The sequence below is a fragment of the Salvelinus namaycush genome, chromosome 23 (assembly GCF_016432855.1).
Source record: "Salvelinus namaycush isolate Seneca chromosome 23, SaNama_1.0, whole genome shotgun sequence".
Lineage (NCBI taxonomy): Eukaryota > Metazoa > Chordata > Actinopteri > Salmoniformes > Salmonidae > Salvelinus > Salvelinus namaycush.
In genome coordinates this window covers 31,871,139-31,888,192 of record NC_052329.1, presented here as the reverse complement: position 1 = coordinate 31,888,192, position 17,054 = coordinate 31,871,139, and the positions used below count along the sequence as shown (strand labels likewise).

General features: G+C 44.6%; 1 protein-coding gene across 2 annotated transcripts in view; it reads right to left on the bottom strand.

Annotated features, from left to right (window-relative positions):
* Positions 1-17,054, bottom strand: part of LOC120018791 (sodium/calcium exchanger 2-like) — a 29,154-nt gene that overhangs the window by 2,536 nt on the left and 9,564 nt on the right. Inside the window, exons 6-12 of one of the 2 annotated variants that reach the window (XM_038962003.1) lie at positions 14,893-15,269; positions 12,780-12,883; positions 10,499-10,528; positions 8,703-8,713; positions 7,445-7,567; positions 5,538-5,637; positions 3,215-3,493 (exon numbers count right to left, since the gene is read on the bottom strand). In XM_038962003.1, coding sequence (XP_038817931.1) covers positions 3,215-3,493; positions 5,538-5,637; positions 7,445-7,567; positions 8,703-8,713; positions 10,499-10,528; positions 12,780-12,883; positions 14,893-15,269 — 1,024 coding nt within the window. Of the gene's footprint in view, positions 1-3,214; positions 3,494-5,537; positions 5,638-7,444; positions 7,570-8,702; positions 8,714-10,498; positions 10,529-12,779; positions 12,884-14,892; positions 15,270-17,054 lie in introns of both variants that reach the window. The other variant, XM_038962002.1, reaches the window with a different exon arrangement.

Here is a 17,054-nt window from a genome sequence, read left to right as displayed (position 1 = left end):
CACCTGCAGAGAGAGGCAGGGGGGCATATAATCCCAATCCACTGTATGCCACATAGGTTTGTAACTAATAAATTCTCTATGATTTAGTTTTATTTGCTAGCAGAGAATGTTAAACAATACTCTGTGTGTGTGTGTGTGTGTGCGCGTGTGTGTGTGTGTGTGTGTGTGTGTGTGTGTGTGTGTGTGTGTGTGTGTGTGTGTGTGTGTGTGTGTGTGTGTGTGTGTGTGCGCGCGCTAAGTGCTGGAATGGTAAATACCACAGAATTATTGTTTTCTGTTGGCACAAGAGACAGGGGGAAGGAGACTGTGAATTGTTTGGAAGATTCTGTTCTGACTTTCACAGACTAGAGCTGGCAATACTGACCATTCACAAGAAAGAGCCAAAAGGTGTCTGTCGTGTACGATCTTCTGAATCTGATATGGAAGACGTATCACTTCAGCGGAAAATCCAAACGAGAACTCTATGTTCTTGGGCAAGAGCTCATCGGTGTGGATATTTGCACACCGTCTAGCGTCAAGGGAACTCACTGGATCCCCCATGTCCACAGAGCCCTCAAAGTGTTCCTGAAGGCATGGACAAGACAAGGACCGTGCCACTGACGAAGGCCAGTACTCCGTTGTTCTGCAGCACATGGCCGTAGCATCAACAACAGAGGAAGTTCAAGGGCGGGCAAAGAAGGTCAGTTTTACACAGGAAATGTAATTCCACACTAGTTTAAAAAAAATAGGTTAAAGACTCAAATGAACTTTCAGAATCAAGTAATTGGCAGGTGACAGTTTATTTACTCACTACTTAACAGATAAAGCGGGAAATGGAGAATGCACTCTTTTGTGTATTCTGCCATTTTCTTTCAGACATGTTTGAGGAGCTATCCTCACTTAGCCTCACACTGCAAAGGAATGTCCTGAACGTCCCCGAAGCCACATCAGAGTTGAGGAAGACAGTGACCAGACTGGTAGCACTAAAGCTTAGGGCAAAGGCAGGAGGCATGCTGGAGAAGATCCAGACCATGCTTGCTCATGATGAGAGGAGATTCCAGGTGTGTTAGGATGAGAGCTTGTTATAATGTAAGAGAAATCGATGATTAAGACAGATTCACAGTGTGAGAATCAATGTATTCGTTGCCCAATAGAACGATTTGAGATAAGGAGGGAAATGCAGTGGAGAAGTCTTAACATTTTTTTTAATGGGAGACAGACAAATGGCCAGACATTTCATTGTGTGTTGGTGTGTGTGTGTCTCTCTCTGTCTGTGTGTGTGTGTGTGTGTGTGTGTGTGTGTGTGTTATTTCTGTTAGGGGAATCTGAAAGGCTTCACGGACCTCACCAATCCCCAGCTGAAGCAGCACATGGAGGCGGCCATCAACATCAGCGTGGATGATCTCAAAGCCAGGTTTGGTGGTTTGCTGAAGGATGAAGGTGTCCAGACCCCAGTGGAGTCTTTCAGAGTGCTAAACCCTGACACATGACCAGAAGACCAGGCCAGCCTTCTCACCTTTGGCGATGATGGTGTGGCAGACCTGATGAGGCATTTCAAGAAGCCTCTAGAGGTAAGAATTTATTTGATTTATTTATTTATTTGTATTTTTCACCCCTTTTTTCTCCCCAATTTTGTGATTTCTAATTGTTAGTAGTTACAGTCTTGTCTCATCGCTGCAACTCCCGTACGGACTCGGGAGAGGCGAAGCCATGTGTCCCCCGAAACACAACCCAACCAAGCCGCACTGCTTCGTGACACAATGCCCATCCAACCCGGAAGCCAGCCGCACCAATGTGTCGGAGGAAACACCGTACACCTGGCGACCGTGTCAGCGTGCACTGCGCCCGGCCCGCCGCAGGAGTCGCTAGTGCGCGATGAGACAAGGATATCCCTGCCGGCCAAACCCTCCCTAACCCGGAAGACGCTGGGCCAATTTTGCGCCGCCCCCCGTTGGCCTCCCGGTCGCAGCCGGCTGCGACAGAGCCTGGACTCGAACCCAGAATCTCTAGTGGCACAGCTAGCACTGCGATGCAGTGCCTTAGACCACTGCGCCACCCGGGAGGTGGTAAGAATTTATTTGACACTGCATTGCCATATGAGACAATGTTATGTTTGCATATTTTCAAACTCACTTGCTCTGTTCAATCCTGCAGATCGGGGTGCAACACGACTGTAATCCAGGATTAGTGGCAGGGCCTGAACATCCTGGTCAGACACAATTTCAAGGACAAGTCCTGCAGTGGCCTGTGGGAGACCATGTTGACAAAGGACCCCTACAGGCACAATTGCAAGGTAGACTAACAGTCCTGAGTGGTTATGTATGGTATCCTATGGTTGGTTTTGATAAGTTAATGGTAAGAGTTTAAATTAAATTGAAAGATATAATATTTTCCCTAGAACATACTGGAGTTGGTGCAGCTTATGCTGGTGCTGCCCATTTCAGCCGCCCAGTGTGAGCGAGGTTTCTCTGCGCAGAACCGGATTAAGAATTCGACAAGACGCTGCCTTGGGGTCTCCACCACCGAAGACCTGATGAGGATCAGCCTGGAGGGGCCTCCTGTCGAGGAGTTGGATCCCACTCCTGCCGTGGACCGCTGGCTGACCTCTAAGCGTGCCAGACGGCCAACATACAAAAGCAGCTGGACAACTGATATCCTTTGCGTCTAGTAGCCATGGGTCAATGTGTGGTTTTGGTGGTATGTGCTGTTCCACAGATGTGTCCCTTAGTACACGCTCACACGCAGTATAAATATGTATGTAATAGATTGTTTGTTAATAAACTGTGTTACATTTTTCACTGTGCTTCTAAATTTCTTTGTGTGCTCCTACATTTTTTCATTTAGGAGCGCATGTACTCCTTGGGAAAAAAGATAGCGTAGAGCCCTGGGCAGACCACGTGTATGGTGTCTTGTGGGCGAGTGGTTTGCTGATGTCAACGTTGTGAACAGTGCCCCATGGTGGTGGGGTTATGGTATGGGCAGGCATAAGCTACGGACAATGAACACAATTGCATTTTATCGATGGCAATTTGAATGCACAAAAATACAGTGAGGCCCATGTTTTTAAAGGTATCTGTGACCAACAGATGCATATCTGTATTCCCAGTCATGTGAAATCTATAGATTAGGGCCTAATAAATGTATTTCAACTGACTGATTTCCTCATATGAACTGTAACTCAGTAAAATCAATGAAATTGTTGCATGTTTCTATTTTTGTTCAGTTTAGCTCTCACCGGGAATGGAAGTACCCAGAGCCACAAACACCACGGCAGTGACAGTGTCCCTGAGACCGACGGTGCAGCCGAAGTGGGAGGCTAGGTCCCCGATGACAGCAGTCAGGATGCCGATAACCGAGATGGACACGAAGAAGCAGGCCCAGCCATTCCAGTACTCGGTGGGCGGAACGAAGGCGAACAGAACCTTCCAGAACACCGTCAGGAAGTGCATGACGTAGTCGTAGCAGGATGGCAGACGCTCCTCACGCCCCTCTTCATCATCGTCATCACCATCACCTGGGAGGGGGACACAGTAAAACATAAGAGCCACATATACAAACACACTCATGCACGGACGCATACCAGTGGTGGTCGGTGCCATTTAAGATGAGGGAGGACAATACATTTTTTATGAGCATGGCCTTATTATCTATTACAGCATACTGGATGACTCTCATTCCATTCACCCAGCTCAATGTAAAGTCGATAGGTTTAGGCTACTACATGATACTCAAATTTTCCCTATACCCATCATGAGGTTGCTACAACCTAGCCTATGAATGAAAGTTTACAGCGTAGGTGTATAGGTCATGAGAAAAATATAAGTGACAGACAGTGACACATTCGGTACCACCTTGCACACTCTTGCTTGCATCTAGCTGATCTAGGGTGTACTCATTAGTCCAACAGTTGCAAACAACAGTTTATATTGGACAAATGCAGGTGTGTTTATCCCCATTTCATTCTGTTTTCTTATGTTTAAGATGTTTTTTTTACAGAATCGGCGGAATGATTACACCCATGATCACACTCAAACACAGTTCACTTTCATAGCAGCCACATACAAACAGTATAATCACTTTGCTCGTTGTATATCCCTTCTCACATCTACGCACACCTTTTCGCTTCACTTGTGGACTTCAGTGCACAACACATCAGCTGTCTGTGACCAGGAGAAAAAACCTGCTACAATCATGCAGTACAGTGTACAGTCAGCAAGCAGTTTAGCAGTTACACCAGCAAGCCCCGGTGGCAACAAATTAATAAAACCAAAAGCTTACCTTGACTTGGAAGAGTTCCAGTGTTGGATAGCCATAGCCAGCTAGCTAACATAGCATCCCTCTTTGTTTGAGCCGGGTGTTTGAGTAGGCAAAACTAGCTTTCTGCATTTGCAAGTGAAGTAATTAAAAGTGAGAAAAATAAATAAAATGAAATATAGCTAGCTTTCTCTCTTCTCTCTTGCTTCTCCTTTATTTTTGAAGAAATTAATTTGTTTAAAACGGTTGAACTATGGTCTTTCTCTGTCTTTGAGTCAACTACTCACCACATTTTATGCAGTGCTAGCTAGCTGTAGCTTCTGCTTTCAGTACTAGATTCATTCTCTGATCCTTTGATTGGGTGGACAACGTGTCAGTTCATGCTGCAAGAGCTCCGATAGGTTGGAGGACATCCTCCGGAAGTTGTCATTATTACTGTGTAACTTGGTGTCCTCTGGCTACACCATGGTGCTACCATACAGAGTGCTGTTGAGGTTACTATAGACCTTCACTGCAAAACAGTGTATTTTAATCAATTATTTGTTGACATGTGAGTATATTTATAGTAAAGTTTAATCTATAAAAGGATAACTTTTTTTTAATGTTTCACAATTTGTATTTTTATGAAATTCACTGAGGATGGTCCTCCCATTCCTCCTCTGAGGAGCCTTCACACACACACACCGTGTATTACTTTGTGTATTGTTGGATTGCGGTGAGACATGTGTGTCTGTAATGAATATAACTGTCCACCGGGGAGAGCTTTTACACCAGACACAGTCAGACATCTCTCCCATTACCTCAACACCGTGGAAGACAGCTTTGCTTTCTAGTCATTACATTTTATAACAGTTATTACAAACATAAATATCACAGGAACCTTGTCATTTGAAGTCTGAGGGTTTGCAATTATCACCTTTCAAACTAGTTATTTCCTGCTATAATGAGGTTCAAAAATGAAGGGAATGTGTCCTCACTTGTTACCCCTTGACATGTCACACTTAAAGAGCAAGCTAACACTCACTTCCTAAATGGAAAGCGTGGAACACTTTTTGTATGAAAAATAAAGGACAATAAAATAAAGGACAAATATTTGACGTAATTACGGCTTTGTACAAAAAGCCCTCAGACCGCTACTCAAAGCATGAGCGAGTAATTACATTCATAAAGCAGCTGTAAAGTCCTTCATTATGGCTCTAGTCAGTGTGTGTGTATGATACAATGTCAACAGTGAGACTCACCTTATTCATTTTTCTCTCACTCAATAGAAATCACACACACACACACAAACACCAAAAGCTGACCTGCGCTGACAGTCACAGCTTCCACGAACTGCTCCCTCCAGGAGTGCGTGCCAATCACAAGGGCCAAGTTGGTCTTCTTAATGAGCTTGTCAACGGTGCTCTGCCAATCACAAACAAAGAGCGCATAGTCAACATCCTATTATAGAGAAGAAGGCAAACTTATGTGCGTGACCGGAACTCTAATGAAGAAGTTAGAGACAGTGGCATCGTTACCATGAGAAGTATTATCTGGTATTTTATTAGGATCCCCATTAGCTGTTGCGACAGCAGCTACTCTTTCTGGGGTCCATTTCTGAAGTAATATGAATTCACAATAGCACTATTTTGGTTTCACCGCAACCACACACACGTAAACACACACGTGCTGTGGCACATTGGTTTATAAGGACACTCCCCCCAAGCACATGCTGAGTCCTGGGATCCACTCAGACACTAAAGGAAAGCATCATATTCAGCACTCAAGTACGACTGCACCAAACCGTAACTTCCTCCTACTCAAACAAACCAATAAAACCGTCCTATGAAATACCCTAGCCAAACCCAACTGGATAGGAGGTTTCATTGGCTAGAAAGGTCTCACCACTGTGGGTAAACTTCTGCAAGACTGGGGACTATAGGCGATGGACTTCAGCCTTTAGGTAACTGGGACATACTGTTCTTTTCAATAATGAGTATGGTTACATGCACACAATAATATGATTATTGTGGATAGTCAGATTAATATAATCGTTTGTTTAAAACATTTACATGCTTTGCAAGAAGAACGATTGTCTGAATAATCCTGTTTCAGGCTACTTGATATCAGGCTACCTGATGTGGTAAATAAATGCAGAAAATTGGCAGTAAAAATAAGCGCTGTACCACAGAAGCCAGGTTATTTTTGATTCTGAGTTCGGACATATAAAGTTTGTAGGTGAAAACTAATTCTAAGATGCATACTTTCAGTTTTTACGAACTCACTTCACTCGCGCATAAGAGGGAGGCTCACGCTACTGGTGCTGGCACCTCCTATAGCTCCTCCCACCAGCCTCCACTGATGTGAACGTTGTCTCTGACTGCCACCGTATAGGAGCTGCCTGGGCATACAGTATGTGATGCTCAGCATTAGTAGTGTTTCCTTCTTGTTTTCTAAATGTGGAAACTTCATCACCTGTGTAAACATTTCTCACTGGTCTTTTTTGTGGGGTTTTTGCGTGCACCGTCCACCCATCCATAGAGTAAACAATGCTATTAAACTATGTGACATTGATCGAGGATTTCGTAAAGTCAAGTGCCAGTCATTGAAATTACTTGAGAGTTCAATTACCTGTTGTGCTTGTTTTGTGCTGCTACAAATCATGAGTGACAAGCGCAATCTTATTATAAATAATAAATGAATCTTAATCAAGTCAAGAAGAGGCACATGGACTGATTGGATTAAATCCCTGGCCATGGTGATATAGGACTTCAATGAGTTAGCTGTCATCCGTCACAACCATTGGTTCACTTAAAAAGCAACCCTTCTGAGCACAGTGGAGGGTCGTTCCACCTCAGAAAAGTCAATGTTACCTATATTAGCATGTTCATGCTTCATGCCCAAATCATCTTAAGGTAACTAAAAATTGATTGTGTAACTCAATGTTATTTGGATACGAATTGTGAAAATGCTAATATAGGTACCATTGACTTGCAAATAATTTTTTGAAGTGGAACGGCCCTCACTCTGCTCAGTGTCTGTCCTCAGAAGGGTTGGAGTTAAACCACTGTGTGGCTCTGGGGCTGTATGTGATCTTGGATCAGTTTTGCCTAGTAGATAACAATGAATAAGATGATATGGACATGATGGAACTGATCCTAGATCCTTGATACATATACTGAGCTCTGATGTGGCCAATACAGTGAAGCAGGGGAGAAGAGAGGTAACATACCTTGAACTCATAAGACTCCTCAATGACCACTTCCAGCCGGCTGTGCTCCCCCAAGATGGGCTTTCCCATCTCTGCAATGCGCCTCGCCTCCTCCTCCTCTGCACTCATCTGGCCATCAGGATCCTCTAAGAGATAGAAGGAAAGAGGAGGGATGAGATACATAGATCAGTGAAGGAGAGAGGAGAGTGGAGAGTGGAGAGCGGAGAAAGGGGGTGGAGAGTGGAGAGAGGGTGGTGGAGAGTGGAGAAAGGGGGGTGGAGAGTGGAGAGAGGGGGGTGAGGGAAGAGATAGAGAGAAAGTGTAACTCAAACATGCCAACATGCCTCACAAATAGATAAGGCCAGAGTCCTATCAATAATTGAGTTTGAGTCAGCATTATTTCTTCATACAGTATATCACTCATGTGTATTAGCGCATGTTTGTGGAGATGTGTGTGAGTGGGGGAGGGAGACAGTCAGAGAGAAGGAGAGATGAGAGGTTGGTGGTGAATGTGTGGGTGTGATGGGGAAGCAAGAGGGGAAAAGAGAAGAGCTAAGGACAGACTAGTGGGGTAGATTCATGAGAAGAGGAAAGTAGGACTGGGAGACATAGCAGCAAAAAGATAGCCAGACATTTTGTTAGAGAAAGAAACAGACAGAAGGTGAGTGTAAATTAGGGTAGATTTATGCTGACTTGAGGTGGGCAGAGACCAATGTCCCAAATGATTGATTTTGTGGCTGTCAATCATATATGCTTGAGGTGGGCAGAGACCAATGTTCCAATAGTGTGATTTAGTGGCTGTTATTCAAATATTGAGCTGGGCCATCATTAAGTCCCATCTAAAATAACACCTCAAACACACTATAAACAGCTGGGCTAAACCCATTTGCCCTGCTTCCATTCAGCATCATATTCCATGTCTACATATAGCGTATAATTACTCATCCTCTCATTGGAGGGACGACAAAGACTGTGAGCCGCGAAGACGCACGGAAAGATTTTCTTGTGTGTCGTCGTCGCCGCGTGGCGAGTGGGCAGATATTATTCCTCTTTTTGTTCCTCTCCTCTGCCTTCAAAGCACAAGCTGTAATTATGAAAGGAGTAGAGAGCTGCCAGGCACCACATGGCAACTGTCCCACTGTATTCCCCCAACGCTCCAGCTCCTTCACCATGTTGCTCTTACAGGGTTACACCAGGGATCCTAATAAATACTAAATACTAATACACTCTAATGATGATGAAGTATACTGCTGGTCTGCGGTTACTGTGGGTACATTACTGCATCATCAGCTCAGGGTCCATATTCACAAAGCATCTCAGAGTAGGAATGCTGATCTGGGATCAGATCCCCCCCCCCCCATCTCTGTCCATCTCTTATGATCTAGAAAACAAAACCGATTCTAGATCAACACTCCTACTCTGAGACGCTTTATGAATATGTACCCTGATTGGGTAGGGCTCGTCAACACCTCTAAGATCTGCATTCGAATAAAGTATGGCATGGGACACTGTTAGCTTACTGTAGAAGGACAGTACTCTAATATTTATCCAAGAGAGGCCAGTTGTGCAAGATATACCTATATCATATTTTTCCAGGGATGGATACAAATCGATGTAAGAGTGATGCATTTTATGGAGCGAGCAGGTCCTTATCTTGGATTTATGCTGTAAATAGATTTCCATCAATAAATGATGTCACAATAGCCAAGGCCACACTGAGGGCTAATCCCTAAGTGGCTAACTGCGTCAGAGGTGTGATCAAAATAAGGGTCCTCAACTCTTAAGGTTCCTTGGAGAACTTTTGCCCGATAAAGTACCTTTGAGTTAGGTGTGGGGTTCTTGACGTGGCATCTACGGTTCTTCAGAATTCTAAAAGGTGGCCTTTCATAGCACACAGCAAATTGGCCAGTGTTAATTAGTGTTGATTAAAGAGTTAAATTAACAGAACCCCAGTGTTGATGTTAATACCAGAGTTGAACCAAAACCACATCATTTACTATCACATTTCCCAGCATGCTCTATTGCAGGTTGATTTTTAGAATAGTTTGTTTCAATATCTATGTTTTTGCATGCACATTGATTGATTCATTTAAAGGTAGACTCAGCGATATAACGTAGATGCAGAAAGTAAACAGCATAGTGGGTCAATTTCCGCAACAACTAAACATTGAAGCGCAAGGCTCAACTTCTCCTCTGTTTTGGTCTTGTGGCTCCCATGCTGTAAGAGCGTGAAGTGAACCTGTGCACACGCGCAGATACTGTGTGTGACTGTGAGAGAGTGAAGTCGTGAATCTCGCTCATCTAAATATCTGCTGTGCTGCTTGTGGCAACGTCATTTAGCTCAGTCTACCTTTAATCTTATGCTACTCAAATATAAACTATTCCAATCTGTTACTTGGACTTATTGCCCCCGATACTGAAATGGTTGTTTCAGTTTAGATGTTTAAGGTAGTCTCATATCTTTGTCTTCGCAACCCTGACAGTCATTCTGAATGCAGGTTGTGGGTGAATAAATTCTAAACGTTGGATATCCCCACTCTGGCTGGATTCCAATTGGAATTACACATCACTTTGCAAGCCAGCATAAAGTGATTTGCAGGGAGGATTCGGGTAAAACTAGGCCCCCTGAAGAAGGCTTTATGAAATATTATACGACAATGTATTCACTTAGGATCTTACTTGGTCAAGGCAACAGGACTGAAAATGAATGAATTCGACAACCATGTCTCTGTCACTAGCAAACACAGTCATGTGTGATACTGGTAACACTAACATTCACTCAAAAGGCACTCTGGGAAATATGCAAATAATATGCAGGGCTATTCAATTCTGGTCCTGGAGGGCCGAAACATTTCTGGATTTTGATTTTTGTATGGTTCTTCAAAGAGCCATCCCATTTATGGTTCTTCAGAAACCCTTAAATTGATGTTGTTATATAGTGTACCAACTCATGTGAAATGTTTGCTGTTTTTATGGATGATTCTGAACCAAAACCAATTCCCCCACATGGGCCTTTAGGGATAATAAAATGTTCTTTGTGGGCTGTTTCTAGGCTGGTTGTGTGAGGCAAGTTGCTGATGGTCTTACCTTGGTTAAGCAGAAGGGCTGGAAGAAAGAAGGAAAAACAGAACAGTCAGTACAGCAGTCCAAACAGAAGATCAGAACAGTCAGTACAGCAGTCCAAACAGAAGATCAGAACAGTCAGTACAACAGTCCAAACAGAAGATCAGAACAGTCAGTACAGCAGTCCAAACAGAAGAACAGAACAGTCAGTACAGCAGTCCAAACAGAAGATCAGAACAGTCAGTACAGCAGTCCAAACAGAAGATCAGAACAGTCAGTACAGCAGTCCAAACAGAAGAACAGAACAGTCAGTACAGCAGTCCAAACAGAAGATCAGAACAGTCAGTACAGCAGTCCAAACAGAAGATCAGAACAGTCAGTACAGCAGTCCAAACAGAAGATCAGAACAGTCAGTACAGCAGTCCAAACAGAAGAACAGAACAGTCAGTACAGCAGTCCAAACAGAAGAACAGAACAGTCAGTACAGCAGTCCAAACAGAAGAACAGAACAGTCAGTACAGCAGTCCAAACAGAAGAACAGAACAGTCAGTACAGCAGTCCAAACAGAAGAACAGAACAGTCAGTACAGCAGTCCAAACAGAAGAACAGAACAGTCAGTACAGCAGTCCAAACAGAAGAACAGAACAGTCAGTACAGCAGTCCAAACAGAAGATCAGAACAGTCAGTACAGCAGTCCAAACAGAAGAACAGAACAGTCAGTACAGCAGTCCAAACAGAAGATCAGAACAGTCAGTACAGCAGTCCAAACAGAAGAACAGAACAGTCAGTACAGCAGTCCAAACAGAAGATCAGAACAGTCAGTACAGCAGTCCAAACAGAAGAACAGAACAGTCAGTACAGCAGTCCAAACAGAAGATCAGAACAGTCAGTACAGCAGTCCAAACAGAAGAACAGAACAGTCAGTACAGCAGTCCAAACAGAAGAACAGAACAGTCAGTACAGCAGTCCAAACAGAAGATCAGAACAGTCAGTACAGCAGTCCAAACAGAAGAACAGAACAGTCAGTACAGCAGTCCAAACAGAAGATCAGAACAGTCAGTACAGCAGTCCAAACAGAAGAACAGAACAGTCAGTACAGCAGTCCAAACAGAAGATCAGAACAGTCAGTACAGCAGTCCAAACAGAAGAACAGAACAGTCAGTACAGCAGTCCAAACTCCAGACAAGTCAAAGGGCAGTATGACATGCTATCACACCATTACACTTCCCTGACCTTGTGAGATTTCACCAACTAAGAGCTCTGATGTCATGACAGCCATTGTGGACTCTCCTCTAAGTGCCTCGGTTCAGTAAAAACATGTTTTTTTGTTTGAAACATTCTCTCTATTTCTCTCTCTCTGGTTGTACCCTGATTCTCCACTCTTCTCCTAAAGTGAACACTTGCAAAGATTATCGCATTGATTTAAGAATGGTGGAAACTCCCTCCAGTGTGTGCTCTCTCTCTCTCTCTCACACACAAACAAAACAGACACAAACAAAACACACACTCAGACACTAGGGCTATTTCCTCTTTATTTTCTTCGCCTCACATTCAATTGGACATCACGCTTTGGTTGGCTTTGCGACTCTGACAGTTCTCTACTTGTATCTTCATTTCACCAGCAGAATTGAAAATCCATTCTTTACCAAACAAAGCTACCTATAGTGCCTGACTGGTACTAGCTATAAGGCCCAACTCAGTCAGTGCCTGAAATGGAATGAAAAAGGTACAGGTACTTACTTTAATTGTACCATACCTGGGTTTGTGTTTTAGAGCCAGTATTCTATAAGACGTGCCACAACTCATTAAAGGTGTAGTACTCTGTACCCGTCAGCACCAACTCATTCCCAACCACTGACATCAGGAAAAACAAACCCCTACACACTCACTCTCTCTTTCTCTCCCTGTTTGTTTTCTCCTGCAAGGACTGAAATGTGAGCTTCAGCTGAATTTATTGTTTGTCTGTGGGTAGACTGACTGTAGATTACAAACAGTGGCAGAGAGAGAAAGAGAGAGAGAGCCAGAGAGAGAGAAAGACAGAGAGAGAAAGAGAGAGAGCCAGAGAGAGAGAGAGAGAGAAAGAAAGAGAGAGAGAGAGCGAGAGCGAGAGAGAGAGAAAGGCCGTATCAGCTGTTATCACACCTGTTGTATTACTGGAGACTCAGAGAGCCTGAGAGAGAGTGCTAGGTCAACATGGCTGGCATGGTTCACTGAGGTTCAGCTGATATTGGGAAACTGGAAAGGAGACACTCACAGACATGCAAACGGACACACACACTACAAGTACACACACCTGAGATTCCCCTCTTCAGCCAGCGCGGTTCCTCTAGTATGATGAAGAAGTTCTCCTTTTTCTCATACTCCTCATCGTCAATGATCCTCACCTGCAGGGTCTGACTGCGCACGCACGCACAGACACACACAGGTCAGTATCAGAGGTCAGTAACCAACAAATGGATTAGACTGTCTTCTTTAACTTTATTCAGCAGTTAAAGAGATCAGTGGAAGGATGTAGTCCCAGGGGTTAGTCAGGGATTTTACTTTACAGAGAGAGCTCACCTCACACACACAGATGACGACCCCCCCCCCCCCCCCCCCCCTTAATGTAGAGCCACAAGGCTCTCTTTCCACCATGGGTCACTCCCAGATATCAATGAGCTAACCGTACTCCATGTACAGCTATTGAGCAAAAGGCAGGGAGGGGAGCGGCACAATGCCAGACAAAGATGTCTTCCTCCCCGGTGCCGCCCCAGACATATTAACAGACACAGCTTGCACTTAAATTACTACAGAGGACCCACGGCAATATCCCTCCACGGCTGAATAATTCAGATGCAGACATGCACACCAGCCAGTGAGGGGACACCCAGAGGTCTGCAACACAGAGGGGCGTCACCTCGGCTGTATATCATCCCCTATTACTGTGACCCAACCCTCAGCCACTGCTCCAAGCCTCAGCCACTGCTCCAACCCTCAGCCACTGCTCCAACCCTCAGCCACTGCTCCAACCCTCAGCCACTGCTCCAACCCTCATCTAGCTCCTTCCATCCTGTGATTCTACCTACTGTACTACCTAATGTACTACCTACTGTAAGTCCTTTACTCTACCTACTACTGAGCAACCTTAGCCTAAGCGTCTCTTGGGGATCCCACTGGCACTCAACCATAGGGTCCACACCCCCCCCCCCCCCTACAGAGTAGTGCAGGGCTGGCGGTCAGCTTTTACTTCAGGCTGATGCGGAGTGGCTGGTGAAAAGAGGAAATAGGGGGGGTGGAGGGGAGGAGGAGTTGGAAGACGTGTTTCACTTTGTTATTATGCACATTAGTCCTGATAATGTCTCCCAGGACATTGTGCCTGAAAATGTCACCACAGCAACAGTCTCCCTGTTGGCGGCGCAAACATAAACAAGCGATGAGAGAGAAACAAAGAGAGAAGAGAGAAAGAGGGAGAAGAAAGAGATGCAGATGTAGGATCTTAATTTGAGCCACATTTGCTACAGCAGGAAAACAATCTTGCAGCAACAGGAAATGTAAATTATTATGTGAATTATAATTAACGGACATTTTTGTAGGGGTTGATAAATATTTTGGGGGGTAAAAATCAAGCCTGAAATTTCAAAGTGGAAATTACAAACTTCAGAAGCCTTGTTCTCCTGCAACAGGGTGATCATATTGAGATCCTACATCTGTAGATACAGGAAGATAAGAGGCTGAGGGAGAGAGAGACGAGAGAGAGAGAGAGAGAGAGAGAGAGAGAGAGAGAGAGAGAGAGAGCGAGGCGAGAGAGAAAGAGAAGAGCAAGAGAAAGAAAAGAGAATGAGAGACAATAGAGAAAGAGGAAGGGAAGAATAGATACAGCGAGATGAGAGCGAAATTAGAGATGAATGAGAAATAAACAAGATGTTAAAATTACCATTACTGTGCAGATTTGTGGCGAGAGAGAAAGATAACCAGAAGACAGACATGAATACAGATAGCATGGTAATATAGCATGGTGTAGCCTACTTTAAGGCAGCAACACATAGCAGTGTGAATACAGTATTGGTTATGAGTTGAGCACAAACACTCAAGCCATTGATGGAGTTAAAGCTCCCATCAGGTTGGCCTTGATGAATAATGGAGAACAGTGTCAGGCATGGAGGAGGGAGAGGGGAGGGGGAGGGAGCGAGAATGAAGGAGTAGGGGAGAGAAGGAAAAGATGGAGGGGAGGAGAGGGGAGTGGGAAAAGATGGAGGGGAGGAGAGAGGAGTGGGAAAAGATGGAGGGGAGGAGAGGGGAGTGGGAAAAGAGGAAGATGGATGAAATGGAAGAAACCAATAAACAAATAGAGTAGATGTGTAGAGGTAGGGAGTCTGTATGTCTATCTATCTATCTGCCTTTCTGTGCGTCCGTCCATCACTACTCACGTTGTCTGGTCGTTGGAGAACTCCAGCTCTCCCCGGGTGTCCTCGTAGTCCACGCCGCCCCCCTTCGCAGTGCCCGCCTCCGTGTGATAGGGCAGGATCACCGTGCCGCGGGCGCCCGAGTTCCTCACCACTGAGATCTCCATGGTGCCAACGCTCTCGCTGACGCGCACCAGCCGATCACGGAATGTGAAGATGCCAGCATGGTCGTCGTCCAGGATGGTCACCGTGGCAACCAGTGGCTCCACCAGGTGGCCCTTGGGTCCCGCTCCTGGCTCATCACTTTCGAACATCCCCTCGGCGTCACCAATGCGCAGGTTGAGCAGCCGCACGAAAAAGTGCTCATCCTCCTCGAAGATGTCATCATCGATGATGCCGACCTGGGAAAGATGTAGGATGGAGGGAGGAGGGGTGGAGGAGAGATGAAGATAGAAAGTGGCAGCTGTTTTAGACCATAAACGCTTGAGAGACACGCATCAAACCAACCACACTGATGGTCATAGTCATGGGACACTAGGGGATTGATTGTTGTAGTCACTCATTCATAACTAATGGTTGAGTAGCAATTGAGTTGTTTCCTAACTCTCTCTCTCTACACATTCCTTGTTTTCTCCCTTTCCTCAACACTCCTCCTGCTATCCAGAAATACACTCTCTTTGTCCTCTGTCTAAGCGTGAACATGAAATGACACGAAAACTACGACGCGTTCAAAGAGAGAAACATCATCTCCAAGGACAAAATACTTCAAAGCTCACTTCCTCCTCTTTTCACCGTCTCTCCCCTCTCCCATTCAGATGAAGTCCTATTCACTGTCAGTCAGGACGATAAGGCAGAATTTAATGTGCTCTAGTTTCCGGAAGACTCTCCAGCTCTACCGGTTCCTCTAAGACAGTGGTTCCCAATCTTTTTATAGTCCCGTACCCCTTCAAACATTCAACCCCTCTAGCACCAGGGCCAGCACACTCTCAAATGTTGTTTTTTGCCATCATTGTAAGCCTGCCACACACACACACTATACGATATATTTATTAAATATAAGAATGAGTGTGAGTTTTTGTCACAACCCGGTTCGTGGGAAGTGACAAAGAGCTCTTATAGGACCAGGGCACAAATAATAATAATCAATCATTTTGCTCTTTATTTAACCATCTTACATGTAAAACCTTAATTGTTCATCAAAAACTGAATAACTCACCACAGGTTAATGAGAAGGGTGTGCTTGAAAGGATGCACATAACTCTGCAATGTTGGGTTGTATTGGAGAGAGTCTCAGTCTTAAATAATTTCCACACAGTCTGTGCCTGTACTTAGTTTTCATGCTAGTGAGGGCCGAGAATCTACTCTCACATAGGTACGTGGTTGCAAAGGGCATCAGTGTCTTAACAGCGCGATTTGCCAAGGCAGGATACTCTGAGCGCAGCCCAATCCAGAAATCTGGCAGTGGCTTCTGATTAAATTACATTTTCACAGAACCGCTTTTTGCAATTTCAATGAGGCTCTCTTGTTCAGATATCGGTAAATGGACTGGAGGCAGGGCATAAAAGGGATAATCAAATCCAGTTGTTTGTGTCTTCTGTTTCAGGAAAGTACCTGCGTAATTGCGCTCCCAACCCAACTTGTTTATTTATTTTTATTTCACCTTTATTTAACCAGGTAGGCTAGTTGAGAACAAGTTCTCACTTGCAACTGCGACCTGGCCAAGATAATCAGATCAATCACGTGCTTCGCTATATCACATTTGACATTGTCCGTAAGCTTGAGTTGATTTGCACACCAAAGAAATCATACAATGATGGAAAGACCTGTGCTAATGCAGACAGAGAAGTGCTTCTTAATCATAGCCTGAATTTAGTTGTGGAGAGTCCCTGTAATCCTAGATTCAGATCATTTAGGCGAGAAAAAACATCACCCAGATAGGCCAGTCGTGTGAGAAACTCGTCATCGTGTGAGAAACTCATCATGCAAGCGGTCAGACAAGTGAAAATTATGGTCAGTAAAGAAAACTTTAAGCTCGTCTCTCAATTCAAAAAAACGTGTCAATACTTTGCCCCTTGATAACCAGCACAGTATGTTGTAAAAGTATTACATGGGGTCTGCCCATATCATTGCATTGTGCAGAAAATACAAGAGAGTTCAGGGGCCTTGCTTTAACAAAGTTAACCATT